We start from the raw sequence: 25,057 nt of genomic DNA on the forward strand, positions 1-25,057 counted from the left end.
GCTGAGCGGGAGCGAGCTCTTGAGGAGTCCGAGGCCGCGACACAACGGCTGGCGGACAGCCTGTCCCTCCGCGAGGCAGCGCAGGAGGAGCAGGCGCACCGCAATCTGGAATGCGTCCGCGCCGAGAGAGCCGCGCTGGAGCAGCGGGCTGCCTACCTCGAGGCCCGAGAAAAGGAGCTGGACGCGAGGGAGCGCAGCGGCGGGGCGGCTACGGGCGAAAGCGACTTAGTCGCCCGCCTCGCAGCTGCCGAACACACCGTTGCGGACATGCAGTGCGCCCTGGACTCATCCACCGGGGAAGCCGAAGCCCTCCGCTTGTCGGGTGAGATAGGGCCCGGCATGCTTTGGGATGCAGTCTTCCGGCTGGATCGCGCCGGTCGGGAAGCGGGCCTCTGGAAAAGCCAGACAATTTCGCGCTCCACCAATCTGGAAGGCCTCGCCCCGCACCTTAGGAGGATGGCCTGGGCTGTCCAACAACTCCCCGAGGAGCTCGAGAAGACCATCAAGTCATCCTCGAGGGACCTCGCCCAAGGAGCGGTGGAACTCGTGCTAGCGAGTTACCAGGCCAGGGACCCCGGCTTCTCCCCATGGATGGCGCTGGAGGAGTTCCCTCCCGGGACCGAGGACGATGCACGCGCGCGGGTCCGGGATGCCGCCAACCACGTCGTCCAAAGCTTCGAGGGGTCGGCCCCTCGGCTCGCGTTCGCCCCCAGCTCCGACGAGGAGGGCGACGCCAGCGGCGAGGACGACGGTGGCGACGAGGCCAGCGACCCGGGCGCATTGGAATGAGCCCCCAGGCCCCCGCCAATCTCCAATTTTTTCTTTTTCTTTCTTCTTTTTGTATAGATCAACTTAATCTGCAATCAAAAATGATGAAAAATTTCTATGTTAACTTTGTTTTGTTATGCATATGAGTTGAGGATGATTTGTGCCGTGGTCCTTTTGCATTTTAGCTTGATTTAAGGGCTCGTGTTCAAGTCCCGATCCTCAAATGGCTCGGGTCGGGGCTAGTGCCTGGGGAGATCCACATGTCGAGACTGGCCAGGCCGGGAACATGGTGACCGAGGGTTATGGGTGACCCGATTGTGGGTTTTTGCCGATTCCCCCCCGGAGTTCACCACGCCCCGGGGCACGGCTCGGTTCTGGGCCCCGCTTGGCGATTTTAGCTGACCGAACCGAGCCCCCGAGGGCAAGGTTGAGCACGAGTGACCTTATTTCAAGTTAAGATTCTTTAGAAGGAAAAACGGCACAGACACAACCTCTAGGAAATTGAAACTGCTTTTACTGAAATGCTGAAATAAGAAAAGTAAGGCTGTGCATGTGTGGTAGCCCCCGGCTAACCCTGCACACCCGAGGGGGGTGCGGGGTTAGCCCGAGCCCGAAACCTGACACCCGACCCCCCCCTCAGGGGTAGAAGCGACGAAGGTGTTCGATGTTCCACGGGTTTGGCAGCTCAGTGCCGTCGCCCGTGGCCAGCCGTACGGAGCCCGGCCGGGGGACACCGATCACTCGATACGGACCCTCCCACATTGGTGAGAGCTTGCTCAGTCCAGCACGCGTTTGGACGCGGCGTAGGACGAGATCGTCGACGCAGAGTGATCGGGCCCGGACGTGGCGCTGATGGTAGCGCCGCAGGCTCTGCTGGTAGCGCGCGGCTCGGAGGGCCGCGCGCCGCCTTCGCTCTTCCAAGTAGTCGAGGTCATCTCTACGAAGCTGATCTTGATCAGCCTCGCAGTACATGGTGGCCCGAGGAGACCTCAGGGTGAGCTCGGATGGGAGAACCGCTTCTGCGCCGTAGACGAGGAAGAAAGGCGTTTCCCCGGTCGCTCGGCTTGGTGTGGTTCGGTTTGCCCAGAGCACCGCTGGTAACTCCTCGATCCATGAATCGCCGTGCTTCTTGAGAATATTGAAGGTCTTGGTTTTAAGGCCTTTGAGGATTTCTGCATTGGCGCGCTCCACTTGGCCATTGCTTCTGGGGTGGGCAGGTGAGGCGAAGCAGAGCTTGATGCCCATGTCTTCGCAGTAGTCGCCGAAGAGTTCACTAGTGAATTGGGTGCCATTATCCGTAATAATACGGTTAGGCACTCCAAAACGGGCCGTGATGCCCTTAATGAATTTAAGAGCAGAGTGCTTATCGATCTTGACAACCGGATAAGCCTCGGGCCACTTAGTGAACTTGTCGATCGCAACATACAGATACTCAAACCCGCCCGGGGCCCGTTTGAACGGTCCCAGGATATCAAGCCCCCAGACAGCAAATGGCCATGACAATGGTATGATCTGCAGGGCCTGGGCCGGTTGATGGATTTGCTTGGCGTGGAACTGACACGCTCTGCATCGCCGGACCAGATCGACTGCATCATTGAGAGCTGTCGGCCAATAAAATCCTTGACGAAAGGCCTTGCCAACCAGGGTGCGCGAGGCGGAATGGGCTCCGCACTCGCCCTCATGGATGTCAGCAAGAAGCTCAACGCCTTGTTCCTGAGGAATGCAGTTCAGGAGGATTCCGTTAGCCGCGCGCCGATAGAGGGTCCCTTCTACCAGCACATAGCGTTTGGAAATGCGTTGTACGCGTTCACTCCCTTCGCGGTCTTCAGGTAGAGTCTTATCTGTGAGGTATGTTTGGATCTCAGAGATCCAAGCGATCAATCTAAGGGAGCTTGGAGCGCTCCCTTCGGGTCCCGAGGCCTGGACTCCGACGGGCCTCGGGGGTCGGTCAGGCGCATCCGTCTCCCCTAAGGGGTCGGGTCGCGCCGACGGCCGGGTAAGGCTTTCTTCAAAGGCGCCCGGTGGGGTCTGGGCTCGCGAGGACGCGAGCCGTGAGAGTTCGTCGGCTATCATGTTATCCCGTCTGGGCACATGCCGAAGCTCTATCCCGTCAAAATGGCGCTCCATACGCCGCACTTGGCGTACATAGGCGTCCATTTGCGGGTCAGAGCACCGGTACTCCTTACAGACCTGGTTAACGACCAGCTGGGAATCACCTAACACCAGGAGACGGCGGATCCCCAGTCCGGCTGCCACCCTGAGTCCGGCAAGGAGTCCCTCGTACTCTGCCATATTATTGGTCGCTCGAAAGTCGAGGCGGACCAGATATCTAAGGACGTCTCTGGTCGGGGAGGTCAACGTGACCCCCGCACCGGCACCCTGGAGGGACAGAGAACCATCGAACTGCATCACCCAGTGGGTGGTGTGAGGCAGCTGCGAGGGGTTCGTGCTGGCCTCGGGGATTGAGACGGTCTCTGGAGCCGGGGTCCACTCTGCCACAAAATCGGCGAGGGCCTGGCTCTTGATAGCGTGGCGTGGTTCAAAGTGCAGATCGAATTCAGAAAGCTCGATTGCCCATTTTACCACCCGTCCTGTACCCTCTCGATTATGCAAGATTTGACCGAGGGGGTAAGACGTAACCACTGTGACCCTATGTGCCTGAAAATAATGGCGCAGTTTCCTCGAGGCCATCAGAATAGCGTAAAGCATCTTCTGGGCCTGAGGGTATCGGGTCTTAGCGTCCCGGAGGGCCTCACTAACAAAGTAGACAGGCCGCTGCACCCTTCGGTGGGGCCGATCCTCTCTGCTAGGGGCCGTATCCCCGGGGCGTTCTTCGTTCAAGTGGCCTTTCGGGGCGCACTTGTCTTCTGTGCCGATGACCTCGGGGTCGGAGGATGAAAGGGGCGGCCTTCCCTTAGTGGCCTCGGGGCCGTCCTGGGGGTCGGGGGCTCCTGGCATCGTCGGACAAGCGGGCAAAGGGCCAACTCCGGTCGTCAGGGGCCTCTGGCCTCCGTTCGGCTCGGGGGCCTCTTCTCCCTGCTCTTTCCCGGGTCGAGTCAGCGCAGGGTTAGCCTCGGGGTCAGAGGGCGTTAAGTGCGGCCTTCCCGCAGTGGCCTTGGGGCCCTCCTGAGGGTCGGGGGCACCTAGCACCGTCTGACAAGCGGGCAGAGGGCCGACTCCGGTCGTCAGGGGCCGTAGGCCACCGTCCGACTCGGGGGCTTCTCCTCCCCGCTCGCTCCCGGGCCAAGTTAGCACAGAATGGGGGTGCACGAAATGAGGATTGTCTTCATCGCGCTCCACAACCAACGCTGCACTAACTACTTGGGGGGTCGCCGCTAAGTAAAGTAGCAGGGGCTCATTTGGCTCCGGGGCGACTAGAACCGGGGGAGAGCTGAGATATGCCTTTAACTGAGTGAGGGCATGTTCAGCTTCCTCCGTCCAAGTAAACGGCCCCGAGCGCTTGAGGAGCTTAAACAAGGGTAGCGCCTTCTCTCCCAGCCTTGATATGAAACGACTTAGGGCGGCCATGCAACCGGTGACGCATTGCACATCCCTAAGTTTGCTGGGGGGGCGCATCCGCTCGATAGCTCGAATCTTCTCGGGGTTGGCCTCAATGCCTCGGGCAGAGACCAAGAACCCGAGAAGCTTGCCCGCAGGTACACCAAACACACACTTATCGGGGTTCAGCTTTATGCGGGCGGAGCGGAGGTTCTCAAAAGTTTCCGCTAGATCTGAAAGTAAAGTTTCTTGGTTGCGCGTTTTTACAACCAAGTCATCAACATAAGCCTCAACATTACGTCCTATTTGGCTACCCAAAGAAATTCGAGTAGTTCGTTGAAAAGTAGGACCTGCATTCTTTAACCCGAAGGGCATTGATGTATAACAATAGGTTCCTACGGGGGTAATGAACGCAGTTTTCTCCTCATCCTCCCTAGCCATGCGAATCTGATGGTAACCAGAGTATGCATCTAGAAAACACAAAAGGTCGCACCCCGCAGTGGAGTCGACGATCTGATCTATGCGAGGCAGGGGGTAAGGATCCTTAGGACATGCCTTGTTAAGGTCGGTGTAGTCGATGCACATCCGAAGCTTGCCGTTCGCCTTGGGAACGACCACCGGGTTCGCCAGCCACTCCGGATGGATGACTTCACGGATGAATCCAGCCTCCAGAAGTCTCGCCACTTCCTCGCGGATGAAGGCTTGACGTTCCGGGGCCTGCCGCCGCACTTTCTGCCGGACCGGCCTTGCGCCCGGCCGCACGGCGAGACGGTGCTCAATCACCTCCCTGGGGACCCCGGGCATGTCCGCTGGTCTCCATGCGAAGACGTCAGCGTTTGCCCGCAGGAAGGAGACGAGCGCGTCTTCCTATTTGCCATCCAGAAGACCACCGATCCGTGTGGTCTTGGATGGGCCGTCGCCCAAGGCAACCTCCTTGACCGGGACCTCGTCGCATGTGGCAATCCGCTGCCTCGGGGCGGTGGGGGCGGAGGTGCCAAGCCTCTCGTCACCACCCTCGGGCTTGGTCGCAGCAGCGAGGTGGTCCGCGCGCTGCTCCATGCAAGCGAGCGCGACTTTAAGGTCGCCACGGACAGAGATGGGGCCACCAGGGCCCGGCATCTTCATCAGGAGGTAGGCGTAGTGGACCGCCGCCATAAACTTCACCAACGCGGGCCTCCCCAGGACCGCGTTGTAGGGCAGACTGAGGTCCGCCACATCGAAGTTCACCCGCTCCGTGCGGAAGTTGGCTGATCCACCAAAGGTGACCGGTAGGTCGATGTGACCTAACGGCCATGTGTGCCCCGGCGTCACACCAATGATCGGTTGAGACGGCTGGAGCACCATCCCCGGGGCCTTGATAGCATCAAAGGCCGCGGGGGAAAGGATGTTGAGAGCCGCTCCTCCATCTATGAGGACACGCCCCAACTTCACATTGCAGATGGTGGGGGAAACCACCATCGCAATCTGCCCTCCCCGGGCAACGCACGGTGGGTGGTCGGTCTGGTCAAAGGTGAGGGCCACCTCCGACCACCGCGCCCGACGCGTCGCCTCATGAGTAGGGGCCGCGGCGAGAAGCTCTCGCCTCATGGCCTTGAAACTCCGGCGAGAAACGTGAGCACACGCTCCCCCGTCGACAGTGGCAATGGTGGCCCCAGGTTCTTGGAAACCTAGGTCATCATCACCGTCATCGATGTCAACGGCGGGGGCCTTCTGTCTGGCCTCACTTCGCCGTTTACCGGAGGGAACTGCCGCGGACTTGCCCTCACGGCGTTCCTGCCTCCTGTCCTCCTCCCACTTCCTCGTTCGCTCAGCCAAGTTTTTGACTGCGCGACAGTCCGCGAGATCGTGGAGGGAGGTGTTGTGGACGGAGCACCACTTGCTGGCTGGGCGCTCCCTGCTGGGAGTACCAGCCTCTTTCTTTTTGTCGCTCGCAGGCCTCCCCTTTCGGGTGGCCCGCGGAGCGCCCTCGACGGCGAGGACGTGACCCTCGTCGCCGGAATGGACCGACCTTTTCTTCCTCCTCCTGTCACGCCGCCCTGTCTGAGCGGCGGATCCGGGGGCGGCCGAAGCTGCCACACCGGAACCGGAGGGGTTCCAGGTCCAGGCCTCCTCCTTACGAGCCACTCGGTCCGCGAGCTGAAAAAGCTCTGCGGTAGTCTGGGGCTCTTTGGAGGCAATCTTTTCGAGCATGCGGTTGTGCCGCACACCCCCCCTGAACGCGTAGATCACCGCGTGTGCAGGGATGCAAGGTATAGTATTGCGGACTTGGCAGAAACGCTGAATGTACGAGCGAAGGGACTCATCATCCCCTCGTTGTACTGCGTGCAAGTCCGCTTCTTCACCTGGGCGTGGATAGGTGCCTTGAAAGTTCATGGTGAACTGCTGGCACAGATCCTCCCAGGAGTGGACCGACGCGGGTGGCAGGTTCATTAGCCAACCCCGCGCCTGCCCCTTCAGGGCCATGGGAAAGAAATTCGCCATGACCCTGTCGTCTCCCCCAGCGGCCTCGATCCCGGTCGTATAGACCTGGAGAAACTCGGTGGGGTTGACGCTCCCATCATACTTCTCGGTGATGGTGGGCCGGAACCTTGGGGGCCAACGGACATTCCGAAGACTCGCCACAAAGGCTCTACAGCCAACACCACCAACCGGGGGCACGGAGGGCTGATCCTCACGTCCATGTCGAGGTGACGCCCTGGACGAAGAGGCACCCTCCGTTGCGCGGGGAGCACGCCGATCACTACGTCGGCGCTCGATGTCGAGGCGGGCATCCGGCTCTTCATGCTGATCCTCCCGAGTCGGAGGCGCCGACGAGGGAGTGGTAGCCGAATGGCGTGCAGCAGCCGCCGCTCGCCGCGCCCTCCGCCTTGATGACACAGAGCCGGTGGTGGCGGCGCCGGAGGTCCTGGTAGCGGCGGACCGTCCACCAGCACCCAGGCGCTGCTGTGCCGTCATGACCAAGTTGGCCACGTCGTCCAGCCATCGCTGGGCTGGAGACTCCGGGTCAGGGACGACGGGCGGGTGACGTAGGAGCGCGCCAGCAGCCTGAAGCACTCCCTGGGGCGTGCTGCCGTCGCCGTAGACGAGGAGGCGTCGCTCCCCATCTCGCCGTTCTCCTGCACCACCCGCGACTGGCGATGCTGCGGATTTTTCGACTCTCTCGAGCGCCTCCCCCCGCTTGGGACTTTGGCGCGGAGGAGGTGGGGGAGTACGAGCTCGATGGCGCGGGTTTGGCTCCCCGTCGTCGCCGCTCGCACTCGGAGAGAGGTCGTGCGCCTTTGCTTGCTCGGCCATTAGGCTGAACAAGGGAAACTTGACCCACACGGAAGAGTATGAGAGCTCAGAAAACACACGCTGAGCCCCCTACCTGGCGCGCCAGATGACGGAGCTCGTGGCTCCTCACCGGGAGACCGCGCAGGCCCCCCTTTTGCCAGTTCGGCCGGGGGCTTAGGGTGAGATCTCAAGCTCTCTCTGTGTGTGGAAAGATCACGTGCCCAGAAGAAACGCGAGACACGGACGATGTATACAGGTTCGGGCCGCTGGGAAGCGTAATACCCTACTCCTGTGTTTTTGGTGGATCTGTGTAAGAGCAAGTTACAAAATATCAACTAGCCCTCTCCTCTTCCCGGAAAAAATCCAGCCCCCTTCTCTGTGGGCATGGTCCTCCTTTTATATCTTAAGGGGATACCACATGTACCCTTCCCTTTCCAAACTGGACTTTTCTTCTCTTTATGGACGGAGATTGGTATGGTTGCCGTCCGAATGACACTTCGATAGGACAGCCCACACCTACCTCCACTCCCGGCGGAGACAGGCGCAACGTGGGATCGTGGCTGTCTGTTGCTGACGCGACCAGTGTCAGACCGGTCACAGATCGGTCATTCTTGTCCTCTATGCGTCAGTTCAGCGATCTGCATGATCACCCTTCTTTTTGTAGCATCTTGCCTGTAATGGTTGGGATGAAGCCTGGTATTCATCTAACCAGGGCTAACGTGCCATCTCTAAGAGGTAACACGCTAGCTCCGGCTGGAGACGTGTGCCTAGAGGCTCTCGTCTTGACGGGACGGGGCGAGGCGTGCGTCAGACCACCAGTCGCCACCTAACCGTTGATCCGACCGGTCTGTGACTGGTCACAGACCGGATAAAAGAGCGCGCTGCATTGCGCTGCATGCAACGTGACACGCTTGACCAGACGCAATAAATGCGGTTAGGTGAGCCCTATCGTGTTCACCCAACCTATGTACATAGTGCAAACCCCACAGGGGGTCGGGGCACCTCGGCCCTCGGGGTCGGGGCAGGAGCAACCCGACCCCCCCTCGGGGAAATCAGGAGGAGGGCGGACACCTCACCCTCGGGCCCGACGTCCCCGAAGGTGCCAGGCCACGTGGGCGATTCCATCTGCCTCAAGCCTCCGGGCGCAATACTCCCGGTCCCATATCACCGACACATGTCCCCTTGTAACCACCCAGTTGCGCCTCGATACTCGTGCACTCTGTGCATGTATCGACGGTCGCCTTCAAACTTAAAATCTGAGTAACAACTTGGGTAAAACTGGAGTTTTACAAAAGACTTGGAAAACCCGACACCTGGGTCGGTGCTTGCGAACTAAATGGATTTTCCAAAACCGCGGACCGGGGAACGTACCGGGTGTACGGTTTCCCGCTCTTGCACCTAAGGACCGTTTCCTTGGAATTTCATCCGAACATAAGACAAGTACGACCACACGGGTGGAATGGGACACCCCTGGCTGAGTAACTAGCTTATCAGGGGAGCCTTGATGCCGAGAGACATGTGGATTCGCCGGGGTGGTGTTGGGGATGACCCCTGGGCTTCCTGGCACAGTATGGTCTGGGACCTAACCTGTTGTTGGTCTGGGACCCCTCTCGTCGGCATATGGTAAACCTGTATCGGCTTTCGAAATGCCTTGTCATGAAAGCTTGGAGGTCTCCCGACGTGGCTGATCCCCACGGGCTGGGTGATCCGGGTTAGTAATGTCGTGTGGGTAAAGTGTACCCCCTCTGCAGAGGTTAACAAACTGTTCGAACAGCCGTGCCCACGGTCATGGGCGGATGTGAGGTGATTCCTAGCGTAGTTTTGTTTGACTACTGCTTGTGAAATTGCTGTTGTGAAACTGGGTTCGATGTTTGAAAAATCAGCAGCTGACGGGATCAGCTAGGCCCGGGTGGCCGTTTGAAATGTTGTTGGCCCGGGTGGCCGTTTGAAAAGCTGTTGGCCGGGTGCCAACCCTGTTTCAAGATCTAAAGACTGATACATTGCACATACTCCGACCGGACGAGACGCACTGTCCCATCTGTGTCGTTTGAGAAGCACTCACCTAGTCGTTTTAGAAAAAGAGTTCAAATAAAACCAATTGAAAAAACAACAGCCTTTCCTTGAAGCCTGCATTAAACACTTATTTCCCCTGGCTTGCTGAGTACTCCCGTACTCACCCTTGCTCTATATAAATAATCCCCCCCCAGTTGCTGAAGAAGATGAAGTGGATCCTGCTGACGAGGAGTTCTTCCAGGAGCAAGTCGGCTACGATGAGTTTTAGGGTTTCGGCCTAGTTCCCAAGTCGCGCCTGTGATGAATGGTCCAAGTCCTGGCTTCCGCTTTCCTTTTGTAATGCAGTTGTGAGCTCGGGATCTGTCCGCAGCCCAACATGACTGTACATCTACTCTATAATAAAGAGACCTCTGTTGCTGTGATATTCTGTCTCCCTGTGATACTAGTACTGTTTCCTGGGACTGGTATCGATTAACAGGTTAATTTGGAGCGTCACGGGCTAGTTCCGGTCGGGACTAGTTCGGGGCGTGACAAAAACTCACATATTTTTCGCGCACATATTTCTTAAACTATTAAATGGTACTTTTTTAAAAAAGAATTATAGAAAAGTTGTTTCAAAAATCATATTAATTTATTTTTCAAGTTTAAAATAATCAATACTTAATTAATCATATACTAATGGCTCACCTCATTTTATGCACATCTTCTAAATTTTTACTTTCCACCTCTCAAACACACCCTTAGAAAAGTTCACTGGGTTTAATCTAACGTAACACTTATTGGCATCTAATCGGCGAAACAACTTAAAAAAAATAATTATGGAGCCCAGGTGAGCTGACATGCCATTCTATCTCCTTTTCTTCTTCCTCCTGACTTTCCCATATCTTTCTCCACCATTCTGTTAACTAGTGCTCAGTGGGTGGTAGCCACCAGCCTCATTGCGTGCAATTGGTGAGCTCCATTTCTCCTATCCCATGTAGTACGTCGTGGAGCTTGAGCTGGAGTAGCATTGGCAATGGGTGCGGAGCTTGAACTCAATGACGTAGCAGAGAGCCGACACAATGGTGCAACCCCATATATCACCCACCGCCTAGCTATTGGATTGCCGCTAGCTCTTCTTTACTTTGGGACACTAGCTATTTTTGAGCAAAATCTACTCTTATACTCTTGATCAATAATAGAAATTATTGGTGGGCTAAATTCCCTCCTCATAGACCTTTATTCTCAACCCATTACAATCTACTCTTGATTTAATCATGATCAATGGTGCAGATTGCATCATCCTTTTGTGTTGGGAAGAAAAGCCTAGCCTTCATTAAGAAGGAGAGAGAGTGAGTATCATCAGCCATTGGAGAGAATAAGCAACAGGCGAAACATAAGAGGGAGAGGAGAGTGGAAAATAACAGTTGCAGTTTGTTCAGTTTGGTGGCTCTTACCCGATTTTCATTAAATTAGTGATTAGAGGTTTAAACATGGTTGGATTGGCATCAAAATTGGTGAGTTCATTCCTCGCTTAGAGCACTTCAATATGGTCAGTTTGTGTGAGGATTGGTTGAGTGGAGCACCGGATTTGAGCAGTGGTTTGTCAGCTCGAGTGACTACAATTTCAGCTTGTGCAATATTTGGTAGAATGTTGGTTTGAGGGGTCACACAATGTCTAATTAGGCTGTTTTTTTGGACAGCTTGCTCATAGACCATCACTTCTGCCAAGTTTTGTGCAATTTGCTTCTGTAGTTTGGGATATCTCAGCTGAGAACCAAAGGGGACATAATCCGCTATTTGTTATATTGTTGTTGTTATAACTCTTGTTAGTTGTTACGGTTGATACCGATAATGCCAAGTATGTAACTTGATGATATAGCTGTTGTTTGTAATGTGTCTTTAAATGTTCTAGAAAAGACTCCATTTGTACCCATTTTTATTGTAATGGAAGTTTGGAGTGGACCGTTCGTTCCAGGGTTTTTTACTCCTCACACCGAGAAGTTTTTTTTACGTAAATCACCGTCTTTTGTGTGTATGCGTTTATTGTTATTTCATTGCTGATTTGCTAGTTAACTATCCTTAAAAAATCACTCGCTTGTGCGAGATATATTTACTAGTTGGTGAATTGTTGCTTGCACATTGAAGTAGATTTGGTTTAGCCCAAACAATTATGTTGCAAGAACAAGTTTTTCCATCACTTGTTATGTCACAAGAATATACACTAGCTACTTTTCTATTACCGGCTCTAAAATACGAGATTTGGAGGATGAGATGTCCCTCCAAAAGGAAAAAATTATAAGCGTGTTGGAGATTGAACACGAGACATCCCAATTGAAACCACACAACCCTTTACTACTGCACTAAGTGCATCCCTCTATTACTGGCTCTGTTGAAAGAAAGAAAATAAATCTATGTTTCGGAAAACATCGGCATGGTAAATATACAGGAGCTCCCTATACCAACATTGATAATGCTGTTCTCTCAACTGCAATGGTTGGGAACATTCTATTTGTCATGGTAGACTTTACTGTATTGTAATGGGCTTCATACAGGTAAGACAGACTTTTTAATCTTTTCAGCCTACATGGGCCGGCATGAAGAAAATGTGTTAAGGGGAAGCCGGCATGAAGAAAATGTGTTAAGGGGAAGCTCGATCAAGAAGAGGAATCATATCAACGGCCCAAATAAAGAACTTTCGGGAAGAAAGCAAAGTGATGATAAGAGAAGGTCTGATCATCCATCTTTTTTCTCCTTTTGAAAACTTCGAATTGCAAGAAAGCAACGAGGACGCGACGACTTTATTGGCCCCCGATTTGCTATTGATGGCAGCACGAATGCAAAGCACAGGCTAGTAGCACCAAGAACGACCAGAGAGATTACTGCCAAAAAAAAAGCGAGAGATTACATGCGAAAATTTTAAAACAATTTTAAAACAACTCCCATTAAAGCGTCAAACAAAATAGTAACAAATCAAAGCAGCAGCAGCAGCATCTATCCCTGCTGCCTAGTGCAGCATTTACACGTTACGATCATACGACGTCGTCGGTTCGATCGAGCTCGCGAGCTCTGAATCTCGCAGGCTCGAATCGGATGGCCGTCTACTCGACGCCCTCGGTGGATTTCTGGGCCATGACGACGCCGAGGGTGATGACGGAGGCGTAGATGGAGTTGGGCACCTTGCGCACCACCCTGCCGACGCCGGGCACGCCCTCCGTCGCCCTCTTGGTCGCCAGCGCCAGCGCCGGCGCCGCCACCAGCGTCACCAGCAGCTTGAAGCTGATCGCGCACAGCGACTCCGCCGTCAGCTTCCGGATGAACTCCGCGAACTCCTCCCGGTCCAGGAGCCCGTCCAGGTTGATGTCGTACTCCTGTTGCATCACTGTATCATCAGCCGTGACAAATCCTTGGGACAATCGGACAAAGGCTACCAACCTACCACTATCAGAATTAGAGTCCCAAAGAAACGAGGAACGCAACGAGGAAAAAAGTCTGATTTGATTGTACTCCTTTACCTCACTGAGCAGGAGAATTATGTTAGTACTACTTTTAGAGTGTAACCTTCGTCTTAAAATAAGTTCCAGAAATACAAATGAAAAAAAATATCAAATTATCATAATACTCTCATTTCTCAGATCCTAATGTAATTATTTCTTTTTATCTATACCTAATGTATTTATTCTCTAATTTTACAAACTTTGAGATAATTATTACTTAAATAAACTTATTTTAGAATAAATGGGAAAAAGTTAAAAATGAACTAATTCTAGTATATGCTATCTCCAACTTCAGAGTTTATAGACAAAGTGATTCCACTGTAAATAAGGTGAAATAGAATCATTCACACCTACCGAGAAACAGAGAGCAGAAACCGAGATTACTTTGCTTTTCGTACAAGGAAAAGCTGCAATATGGAAGAACGCCAAAGGGAACTACTCCTATCTAATTGACCAAACTGATTAAAAAAATTAAACGAATGGGATGTGAGGTACTAGTGGTTTACATTCATCATGGCCTTGAGCTTCTCCTTGGAGGGCGGATCATAGTGCGGCCCTGGTAAGTACTTGTTGATGTCGCTGCCACAACAGCCACCAAGAATCAATCAGGGAAAACAGATACGGATAACAAGAACTCATCAGGAATTTGGAATGGATTTGGTTGCTCCTACTTGTAGACGCAGAGGACGGCGATGTAGACCTCCTCGAAGGTGAGGGCCTCCTGCTCGCGCTTCTTGGTGTCCTCGGTGAGGCGGTCGAACACCTTGTCCGTGATCTTCCTCACCTGCTTCTCCTTCCATTGCCTCCCTGCACCAACCAATTCGATCCATATTTCATTCACCGCACAAACCCGCTACTTTCGGATCGAGCGATGCAGGACAGGAGGACGCGAGTCGATTGGTGATGGGAGGCAAGGTTTTACCTTGGAGTTTATCCTGGAGAGACGCCCAGGCTTGCCCCATGGCGACGTCGGCGGAGGAGACGCCGGAGTGGGATGAGATGGGGGTTTTGGAAGGGAAGAAGATAGGAGATGGAAGTATCTCCCTCTGTGGTTTGTGATTCTGATTTACTTTAGCCTAATCTAATCATGTGAACAATCTCTCTCTCTCTCTCTCTCTCTCTCTCTCTCTCTCTCTCTCTCTCTCTCTCTCCACCGTTGATTTTGGGGGTTTGTTGGAGGCCTATGCTAGGGGTACTCGTGAAGTGTACCCAGAGATATTCCTCTCCTCACAACACGGGTAGAAATGCAAAAAGTCGATCTATAATGATTTTTTTTAAAAAATAAATCTATAGTGATATTCATTTGTATGAAAAGCTAGTGATGCACACTAATTTCTTTTCCATCCTCTAGTTAGCTTTCTTCTTCTGATGGAACTTGCCATCCATATTTAAGTTATACACTTACACATATACTCGTATTTACATCGAATTATTGTTTCGGTAGTAGTTAATGTATTTTAAAAATAGTGACTTTGTTAATCTTAAGAATGTGTTGGAAGAATGTACGTGCATGCTTTTATATCAGTAAGTACATGCGCGTTTGCATAAGCATATGCATCGGGAACTTAATCTATATACACAAGTCTTCCCGTGTACATACCGTACATACCAACTTAAAAACATATCATAAAATATTCTATACAGAATTGTACAGGTACTTTTAGTAGTATTATATCTATGAGCAAAGTTTCATTTTCAAATTCATTGTATATAGGGAGCAACAAAATAGATAAAATTCAGGGAATTTATATTCTTAAATTGTCAAAAAAAATTATACTTTTTAAGACTAAAATATAATGAATTTGATGTTAAGATTTTATACATAAGTATAATTGACGGAGCTGGTGGCTCCTCACCGGGAGACCGCACAGGCCCCCCTTTGCCGGTTCGGCCGGGGGCTCAGGGTGAAATCCCCAGCTCTCTCTGTATGTAAAAAGATCGCGACCTATCGAAAGAGCAAGAGACACAGGCGATGTATACAGGTTCGGGCCGCTGGGAAGCGTAATACCCTACTCCTGTGTTTTGGTGGATCTGTGTATGAACAAGTTACAAAGTATGAACCAACCCCCAATCGTTCTGGGATCGGATCCCCCCCTCCAAAAAATCCTCCTCTCTAAGTGGGCAAGGTCCTCCTTTTATATCTCAAGGGGATACCACATGCCCCTCTCTCCTTCCAAACTGGACTTTTCCTCTCTTCATAAATGGACGGAAATCGGTATGGTTGCTGTCCTAGTGCGCCAGATGACGGGACGGCCCATACCTACCCCCTCTTCCGCCGGAAGCAGGTGCGACGTGGGATTATGGCTGTCCGTTGCTGACGCGACCAGTGTCAGACCGGTCACAGATCGGTCATTCTTGTCCTCCACGCGTCAGTTTAGCAATCTGCATGTTCGTCCTTCTTCATGTAACATCTTGCCTGTAATGGTTGGGATGAAGCCTGGTATATATCTGACCGGGGCTAACGTGCCATCTCTAAGAGGCAACACGCTAGCTCCGGTTAGAGACGAGTGCCTAGAGGCTCTCGTCTTGACGGGATGGGGCGAGGTGTGCGTCAGACCGCCAATCGCCACCTAACCCGTGATCTGACCGGTCTGTGACCGGTCACAGACCGGATAAAGGAACGCGCTGCACTGCGCTGCATGCAGCGTGACACGCTTGACCAGACCTCAATAAACGCGGTTAGGTGAGCCCTGCCGTGTTCACCTAACCCATACATGTGACGAAAAAACCCACAAGGGGCCGGGGCGCCTCGGCCCTCGGGGCCGGGGCAGGAGTAACCCGACCCCCCTCGGGGAAATCAGGAGGAGGGCGGACACCTCACCCTCGGGCCCGACGTCCCCGAAGGTGCCAGGCCACGTGGGCGATTGTGTCTGCCTCAAGCCTCTGGTCACGATACTCCCGGTCCCATATCACCGACAATAATATTATTGGAAGTACTTATACCTTTTTTTTAGATTTTTAAGGTGAAATTTGTTATTTGGTGTACATAGTTACCTTGGAGTTTATCCTGGAGAGATATGTTCCCACAAAATATATGCAAAACATATACTACTATTGTAAACATATTACTTAGCGGTCCTCCAAGCATGCAAGTCCGACCCAGTTGCATCCTTAAAAAGTAGCGTAGGATAGGCAGATCATGGTGTATGCTGTTCCTTCTTGTTGTGGCATCAGACCAATTTTTTTCTCTCTCGTCAGCCGTGAGTGAATTTCTTGTGTATCATGCAACGAAATATCCTGAGAGCCCAAAGAAAGTTTTTAGTAGAGTTAAGTTATTGATCGCCAGTTGCCTTGGTAACGCTACTGATTCAATTTTCTCGCTATAATGCCAGCATTTCAATTGCAGATCAGGCCTGCGAAACTACTCTCTTGCGTTACTTTACAAATAGTTCCTTCTGATTTAGCATTTTTCATGCCTGAAATTCAAAGGCCTCTCTAACTTGATAATACACTGTCATATGTACTACATCAGTTAACGTGAGTATTATAGAGCGTTAACTGATGCAAGTCTGCAACCCAAATGATGGATTAAGCTGGTGTGTGTTTTTACTCAGTCACTGCTTGCCCGCCCGGATGTCCTGCAGGAACATGAGGCCGACGGAGAAGACGGTGAAGAGCAGCGGCGTGGGCACCTTCTCCACGGCGGGCCCGACCCTCGGCACCTGCCTGCCGGCGCTCTTGGTCGTGACGGCGAGCAGCGGCGCCGCCATGATCGCCACCGCCGCCTTGTTCGCCAGGACGAGCCGCAGGTCCTTGCGGACCCACTCCATGATCAGCCTCCGGAACTCTTCCAGTGTTATCCCCTCGGGAGTTTCCTTCTTGTATTGCTACAACGTGTTGCAGAGCCAAAACGAAAAGTTATATAAGCCGTAACATTTATTAGTGATAAAAAAATCTGTATATATAATTTTTATATGTATATTCTTAGCGACTTAAAAATCAAATGATGAAAAAACAGTAAAATCAAATTAAGTTCTAAAATTCAAATTATGGTTACGTAGCAAGCTAGAGAGCAAATAATGTAGCTGAAAAGATGTCACCGTTACAACATTATTTAAACAGCAAGAAATTGAGGTTGCTGGTACTTTGAACATTGAGGAGCCTCTTCCATTTTTCTTTTCAGAAAAGAGGAGGTAAAGTAAGTTCGATCCGTACCTCCATCTGCTTGGCGACAACATTCATGCATGGAGGATCCTTATGTGGACCAGCTAACTGCTTGTTAATCGAGCTGTAAGAAATTTTCGACGAAAATGGAGAACAATTAGAGAACATTTCAGGAATGACAGAGTGATCGATACCTACGAGTGATTTGATCGATCTCACTTGTAAACCATGAGGGTGGCAACATGGAGGGAGCTGATGTCCAGGAGCTGCGTGTTCTTGTCGGACAGCTCGGTGAACACCTTGTCGCAAATCCTCACCACATACAGCTTGCCTATAATCAAAGACAAGTAGGTAACACGAAACAAAACATTAACATTTGTTACTAGTTGTAACCACTGCATGCATGGACAAGAAGAAAAAGAAGAACGAGATCGATTACCTTGTGCTCTGTCCCACATACGGCAGAAGAACTGAGCCATCATCCTCCTCTCTTCGTCGGAGATGAACTCAAGAACTCGTAAAGTGGAGTCTACATCTAGGATGGCATATTTATGCGAGGAAATCTGTTTTTGGTTCTGGATAGATGCCCCAGAGTCGCTTGCAGGGAAGGCACTTCTTTCCTTGCCCCTACAGCAATCTGAAAAGGGAAAAAAAGAAGTAAGAAAAGTCTTCGTTGTGTGGGCCTCCGGATTGGCGGCCCAAGTGGCCCAGTGTCCACTCTACTCGTGTCGGATTAGCAAAAACTGACACATCAATTTACAGCCGTAATGATGAATAGACGCCAGTTAACTGCCTGGCAACCGCTCATCAGGGGACAAATCCTCATTCATCACACCATAAATCACTATTTAACCATCTACTGCATCTCATTATCGCATTCGCTCAATCCTAGTTCCAAGTCACAACTCATTTCTGTTTCCACTTTCCAAACGCCGCCAGTTGCTCCGCCGAGGCAAGCGCCCAGAGCACGAACCGGCGATGATGCCGCTGAAGAAGAAGATGGATCCATCGGCGTCGAATTCGATCTCCGGTATGTTCCTTTTTATGGCACATTTTCCAATTTTCCTTATTGATTCAATTGTGGAAAACAGCATCTTTTCTTCATGGCAATCTGATAATCTGAGGATGACTGTAACCTCTATCATCTCTTCTTCAGCACCTCCCTCTGAAGAAATGGGAGAGCCAGAGAAAATGGATGAGATGGAGCAAGTTTCGTCTGATCTAAAGTCGTTGAAGACGCTATATGGGCTGCTTCACAGGGGTCCGACGGATGAAACTGTGAGTTTTTCTAAGAACCAGACTGAACATGTCGTATTATTATCTATCTTAATCTTAATCTTAACTCTTAACTAATTAAAAGATTAGTATTTTTCCTTTCATCACAATCCGTTTCTTCCGTCCGTTCGTCCGTCCGCGCGATTTTTCTTCGCCCAAGCGTTCGTCCGTCCGCGCGATTTGAGATTAAAATCGAAACCGATACAAAATCCAATCGGATAATCCTACTTAGAGAACCCAAATAGAAGGGGAAAAAAGGAAAAAAGAAAATTTTACGCTTCACAGAGAATGAAACAAAAAAAGGGGCGAAAATTCCTAACCTCCCCACAGCCGGTTGTCGCAGACACCACGCGGGAGTCCGCCGCCGCCGCCGGCCGTCGCTGACGCGCGCGGGAAGATCTACCGCCGCCGCAGGCACCCGCCGACGCGCGCGGGAGTCCACCGCCGTCGCCGACGAGCGCGGGAGTCCATCGCCGCCGCCGGCCGTCGCCGACGCACGCGGGAATATCTACTGCCGCCGCCGACGCGAGCGGGCAGTACTCTGCCGCCGCCGGCCGTAGCCGATGCCGCTGAGGGGAGACAACGGGGGAGGGGCGCCGAGGCAAGGCCACTCGACGGCGGCGCACTCCCCCTCGGGCGAGTGCGCGCACCGGCAAGGGGGCATGCGCCGGCGCCGCCGATGAGCGCCACAGCTCCGCCGTGAGAGAGGGAAGGGAGGAGAAAACCTATGCAATGTTCGGCTAATTGGAAATGAAAATGATTTCCCACCCAACAAAAGACATCTTTAAATCCTAACCATTCATTCTCCCTCTTTCATTTAATCCTAACTCTTCATTCATTTCCCAATCCCAATCACAATCCCCATTTCCCATTATCCAAACACCCCTAGGGTTTTCGTCAGCGGCCGGGGTGGGGGGGGGGGGGGGTTGTCCCTCCGATCTCAATGTCCGGCCGTCCGATCGAAGCCCTAGAGATCAGACGACCGGTGTTGGCTGGGCCGAATTCGGCCCAAGAGGGTGGCGCGCGGCACCCACTTTCCCGGCCCAGGCCCAAGTTGAGGCGTGGGAAAGGGGGAGGTGGTGCGCCCGCGCGCACTTAGAGGCTGTGGGCCGGCCGAAGGAAGTCCAGTTTAGATCCCTCGGGGGGGGCCGAAGAAAATAAGTTTATTTCTAACAAAATGTCCGTGCTTCGCTACGGTGTATCAAAACTAAAAATATTTGTTTTTAACCAAGTTATTTTCACACTGTTTTGTTACTTTTGCTATCGGAGAGAGGGTGTCGTCGTTGCCGCCGTCGCAGGGACGCCGGTCCGCCGCTGGCTCCCCTCCCGCTGGATCCGGCGGAGGGGAGGCCGTGCCGCCATCGCCTCCCTCCCCTCCCGCTAGGTCGCCGCCCCCTCCCCTCCCACTAGATCTGGCAGAGGGGAGGGCACCGCCGCCGCTGGGCGGCCAGGCCGCCACCGCCTCCCCTCCTCTCCCACTAGATCCGGTGGAGGGGAGGGCATCGCCCCTACATGCCACCTCCCGCCGCTGGTCGTTGCTGACAGGCAGGGGTAGTCCACCGCCGCCGCCGTCTCCGACGCCATGCGGAAGACGAGGTCACGAGGGGGAGACGATGGGGAGGGGCGCCGGGGCAAGGCCACTTGACGGCGCCACACTCACCCACGGACGAGTATGCACACCGGCGAGAGGGCATGCGTCGGCGTCGTCGGTTTCCGCTTTTCCAGCGATGTGGCGAGGGGGTGAGGAGGCTAGGGTCCCGATCGTCCGATCGAAACCCTAAGATCGGACGGCCGGCATTGGCTGGACTGAATCCAACCCAAGTGGAGGCGCGCGTGGGGCTGCTTCCCCGGCCCAGGCCCAGGTTGCAGCCTGGGGAGGTGGGAAGCGCTCGCACGTGTACATAAAAGGCCGTGGGCCGACCGGCTAGGCCGGGAAAAAGTTTGTTCTAGGTCCCTCAGCAACACTTTTTTGGTACTGTACACACTCCGTAATCATCAGGTGCAACGTAAGGGCACTTTTCCTTGTTATATTATTAAAGGAATAGAAAAAGGAGCCTCCGCGTTCACTCTCATGGCCTAGAAATTCTCACATTAATCGGAGAAAAGGAAAAAAGCAGAGCCCATATAGAAATACAATTTAGAAATAGTTAAAATTCGGAATTAAAAAAATAAGGAATATTAGAAGAGGAGACTAGAGTCCATATAGAAATACAATTTAGAAATAGTTGAAATTCAGAATTAAAAAATAAGGAATATTAGAAGAGGAGACTAGAGTCCATATAGAAATACAATTAGGAAAAAACTGAAATTTGGAATTAAAAAATAAGGAATATTAGAAGTAGAGTATAGAGTCCGTATAGAAATACAATTAGGAAATAATAGAAATTCAGAATTAAAAATAAGGAATATTAGAAGTAGAGTATAGAGTCCATATAGAAACATAATTAAGAAAAAAAATAGAAATCCAGAATTAGAAAATAAGGAATATTAGAAGTAGAGTATAGAGTCCATATAGGAATTTAAAACTAACTAAAATTCGGAATAAACATAATAAAATTAAAAGTAGAGTTTAGAGTCCGTATAAAGACACAATTTACAAATAACTAAAATTCAAAATTAATAAAAACATGGGAAGAAGAGTTTAAAGTCAATATAGGAATACAATTTAGAAGTAACTGAAATTTGAAATTAAAAATTAAAGAATATTGAAAGATGAATTTAGAGTCCATATAGAAATACAATTAGAAATAATAAAAATTCAGAATTAAAAAAAAAGAAATATTAAAAGACGATACTAGAGTCCATATAGGAATATATATAATTTACAAATAACTAAAATTTGATATTAAAAATAATTAATAACTAACACGTATATAAAATACAATATGAATATTACACATTAGTAGTTTCGTAAAGTTATTGCAAAATTTAAAATTATGTTGTCATTGTAATATATTTTAATAATACTAGAAAAAATGCCAGTGCGTTGCGACGGGTAAAGTCTATTTTAATCTTATTATTGTTATATGCTTTAGTTAAGATGAAATTCACTGTGGGAGTTTGCTTGCATATATAATTTTTTTAGAAAATCATGAGATGCAGTTAGGAGTTCGATCGTTTCAAGTTAGCATGTAAGTTTTTTTAAATAGATTTCTTATATGATTCCTTCTATATTACCAAAAGTGAACGATCTTAAAAACCGACTCAAATACAGATATGTATTTCCAAAAGCAAAGGAACTTAAAAACCGACTCATGCATAGATGACGTACCAAAATACTAGCAAAAACACGGATGACCGACCGCGGAAACATCTTCAATTTTTATAACCGACTCAAACACGGATGATCGACCACGGAAACATCTATAATTTTTATAATATTAGAGAAGAGATATAGATTAAAATCAAATCATAAAATTAAAACCGACTTAAACACGGATGACGGACCGTGGAAACGTTTTCATTTTTTATAATAGTAGAGATAATGAGAAAACATATATGCTATTATATGAGAGAAAATATAATGATGCTAACCGCGCAATATGCGCGGGCCACCATGCTAGTTTTTCTGAAGTGAACAAGAATAGGAGAAAGCATAAATATGTTTCCATTTTTCTAAACCGTTTTGGTCAGGCGTTTCTGAATAGCAGAGCAGGGATTTATTTTTCAGTACCTGCTAGATGCTCGTGTTTAGTGCATATTCTTATTCTCCTTGGGGAAAATCTGAAGAAAGAAAATGCACGTTTAGAGTTGCTAGTATCAATTCATGCTCATATTATCTCGACGTTTTACAGTTGGATGAAACATCAAGAGCCTTCATGACGAAGATGTTAGATGACATTACTCGTCAGACACTCCTCAGGCAGGCAAAGGTGATACATTTTCGGACCATCTGGTCATATTTCATTTAGACATTGTTTGCAAGATTGCATCACTCCACCTTCATCTCCGTTTTAAATTTTCCCGGCAAATGCTGATCCAAAAGAAACACCGCACGTTTGCAGATGCTGTCTCCTGTGCTGGAGAGGAAGCTATCTATCCAGTCCGATCATCGCCGGACGCGCGACGACGCCGTGCCGGTGCCGGTGCCGGTGCCGGTCGTGAAGCCGATAGCCTCGTTCAGCCCCAGCCTCCATGCCAGTGAGAAATCAAGCCGGCTGAGGACGCAAGGCGCGACGAGAAGGCGAGACGGTCGCCATGGCCAGGACAACTACCGTCTCCTTGCTCGCGTCGCCTCGAACCGCTCGGCAAGAACCACAGTGCCGCCGCCGGCGCCGCGCCACCGTCAGAGTCCGGAGCGACGCCTTGACCGCCTCGCCTCGCGCCGTTCGTCCAGAGCCGTGACGCCGCGGCGCGGCACGGTGGACGGTGGGAATCCGCTCTCCGACATGAGGTGTCCGCGCCGTGGCGACGACTCGTCGATGGAGCGCGGCGGCGGCAGCAGCAGCAGCAGCCGCTCCCTCTCCCGCGAACCGTCGTCAGCTGTGCAGGAGCGGGGACGGGGGCTGCATCGCGGCGCCTCGCCGGCGGCGGCACCGCGCGTGGGAGCGGAGGGCGGCTCCTCGACGCGCCGTCTCGGGAGGCTGGACTCCGGATTGTCCGTAAACTTGGTGCCGCCGCCACTGGCGCGGCGACATGGCTCTCAGCGAGGCGGACGCGGCGCGGCAACAACGACGAAGCTGTCCTCGTCGACGGACGTGGCTGCCACGATACGCAGCAGCATCAGGCCGAGCTCCCGAGAATTCATGGAGCGCTCCCCGCGTCGAGCTGGTGAAGCTGAAAACGATAGGAAGGAAGGTGCCGATGCTGCCAGCGTCAGCAAGGGCCGGCCAAGCCGTGGCGAACTCTCATCGATGGAGCGCGGAAGCAGCAGTGGCCGATCACTCTCCCGCGAACCGTCGTCAGCTGTGCAGGAGCGTGGACGGGGGCTGCATCGCGGCGCCTCGCCGCCGGCCGCAGTGCGCGTGGGAGCGGAGGGCTCCTCGACGCGCCGCCTCGAGAGGCTGGACTCCGGGTTGTCTGCGAGCATGGTGTCGCGCCGTGGCACTCCGCGAGCCGGACGCGGCGCGTCAACGCCGAAGCTATCCTCGTCGACCGACGCGGCTGCCATGACACGCAGCCGCATCAGGCCGAACCGTGACCTCACGGAGCGCTCGCTACGCCGAGCTGGTGAAGCTGATGAAGACGAGAGCCTGCGGCGGTGCCGGGGGAAGGGGAAGGGGAAGGAGAAGGGCGATGATGATGCTGCCAGCGTCAGCATGGGCCGGCCAAGCCGGCCGCCGCGGCGAGCTCTGAACCGGATCAACTCCAGTAGCACGTACAGTAGCAGCAGCTGCCCACCAGAGCCGACTTCGAGCACTTCAGGTTCCACTTCGTCGTGGGTGCCACCGCGAGACAATGCATCGTCGTGGGCGCCACCGCCACCGCGAGGCAATCCGCCGTCTTGGGTGCCACTGCCACCGCCACCGGGGGGCAATGCGCCGTCGTGGGTGCCACCGCCACCGCAACCGCGGGGCATTGCGCCGCCGGAGTACGGGTTTCAAGTGTCAGGCGCGTCGAGGGTCAGTCGCCACCTTCGCCGGCAGGAGCGCCTGGAGAGGAGAGTGGAGCGGATGAGGAGGTTCAAGGAGAAGCTCGGCACGGTGTTCCACCACCACCACTTCGGTCCCTCGGGCAGCAACGAGGGGGCGCCCCCGCTGTTCAGCCGTGACGTCCACGACAACGGTTATCACCGCCCGTCGCCGTGGAAGGTTCTCGGCGGTGTCCTCCACCGCACGACACGCCGTGGGGAGAAGAACAACGAGGGGGCGCCCCCGCTGTTCAGCCGTGACGTCCACGGCAACGGACATCACCGCCCGTCGCCGTGGAAGGCTCTCGGCGGTGTCCTCCATCGTGCGACACGCCGTGGGGAGAAGAAGACCAGGAGCGTGCCGGCAGATCATCGTGGCGGCGTCGGCGGCGGCGGTGGCGTCGGGCACGCGCTGTTACACATGTGGAACAAACGGCGGGCGATGGCGAAGCAACGTGGCGGCGTCGGGCGCGCGCTGTTCCAAATGTGGGGCAAGCGGCGGGCGGCGGCGAAGCAGCGTGGCGGCGGCGTCAGGCGCGCGCTTTTCCAAATGTGGGTCCAACGGCGGGCGACGACGGCGAAGCGGCGTGGTGGCGGCGGCGTCGCGCACGCGCTGTTCCACATGTGGGGGAAACGGCGGGCTACCGCAAGCGCTGGGATGTGCGGTACGGGAAGCCGGTGGAAGGCCAAGAAGTTGCACTGGTGGCAGCGGGTGAGGCCGCGGCACCGTTCTGGACATGGAAAGGCATTTCGGTAACTGGTAGCAGCTTATCTGTGTCTCTATTACTACTAGTAGCTTCTTTGTGTGGAGATGTGGCTATACTATTTTGAAACAAATTTTGAATTGTAGAAGTTGCTATAATTTAAGACGAATGGAGTAGCTTATTTGTAATTTGTTTCACAGCTTATTGCTCTAAGTAACAATGCATTATCTTTTCATTAGAAGCAAATATTCCTCTCTCAATAGAGGGTGCAAAGTTAGTCCATTCTCATCGTGTGGAACCTAAAAGAAATTCATTATCATCACTAGACGAAGGGGTACAGCATAATCATCAAAGCTAACCATCCTAGTATGGAAATT

At 52.4% G+C, this 25,057-nt stretch overlaps 3 protein-coding genes across 3 annotated transcripts; 1 reads left to right on the forward strand and 2 right to left on the reverse strand.

Moving 5' to 3' along the window:
- Positions 1–12,386: 12,386 nt before the first annotated feature.
- LOC4336881 (uncharacterized) lies at positions 12,387–14,091 on the reverse strand. The gene is made up of 4 exons (XM_015778643.2): positions 13,951–14,091; positions 13,700–13,835; positions 13,535–13,607; positions 12,387–12,902 (listed from the first exon to the last, which is right to left on the reverse strand). The coding sequence occupies exons 1-4, from the start codon at positions 13,988–13,990 to the stop codon at positions 12,633–12,635; spliced, it is 519 nt and encodes a 172-aa protein (XP_015634129.1). The 5' UTR covers positions 13,991–14,091; the 3' UTR covers positions 12,387–12,632.
- Positions 14,092–16,340: 2,249 nt separating this feature from the next.
- Positions 16,341–19,165, reverse strand: LOC4336882 (uncharacterized). Its single transcript, XM_015780981.3, has 5 exons — positions 18,728–19,165; positions 17,572–17,769; positions 17,352–17,463; positions 17,184–17,256; positions 16,341–16,855 (listed from the first exon to the last, which is right to left on the reverse strand). The coding sequence occupies exons 2-5, from the start codon at positions 17,612–17,614 to the stop codon at positions 16,583–16,585; spliced, it is 501 nt and encodes a 166-aa protein (XP_015636467.1). The 5' UTR covers positions 17,615–17,769; positions 18,728–19,165; the 3' UTR covers positions 16,341–16,582.
- Positions 17,992–24,918, forward strand: LOC107277058 (uncharacterized). The gene is made up of 4 exons (XM_015780978.3): positions 17,992–18,162; positions 18,289–18,410; positions 22,202–22,279; positions 22,412–24,918. Exons 1-4 carry the CDS (start codon positions 18,111–18,113, stop codon positions 24,731–24,733), a joined length of 2,574 nt encoding a protein of 857 aa, XP_015636464.1. The 5' UTR covers positions 17,992–18,110; the 3' UTR covers positions 24,734–24,918.
- The last annotated feature ends 139 nt before the right edge of the window (positions 24,919–25,057 follow it).

The sequence above is a fragment of the Oryza sativa genome, chromosome 4, assembly GCF_034140825.1.
Source record: "Oryza sativa Japonica Group chromosome 4, ASM3414082v1".
Taxonomy (NCBI): domain Eukaryota; kingdom Viridiplantae; phylum Streptophyta; class Magnoliopsida; order Poales; family Poaceae; genus Oryza; species Oryza sativa.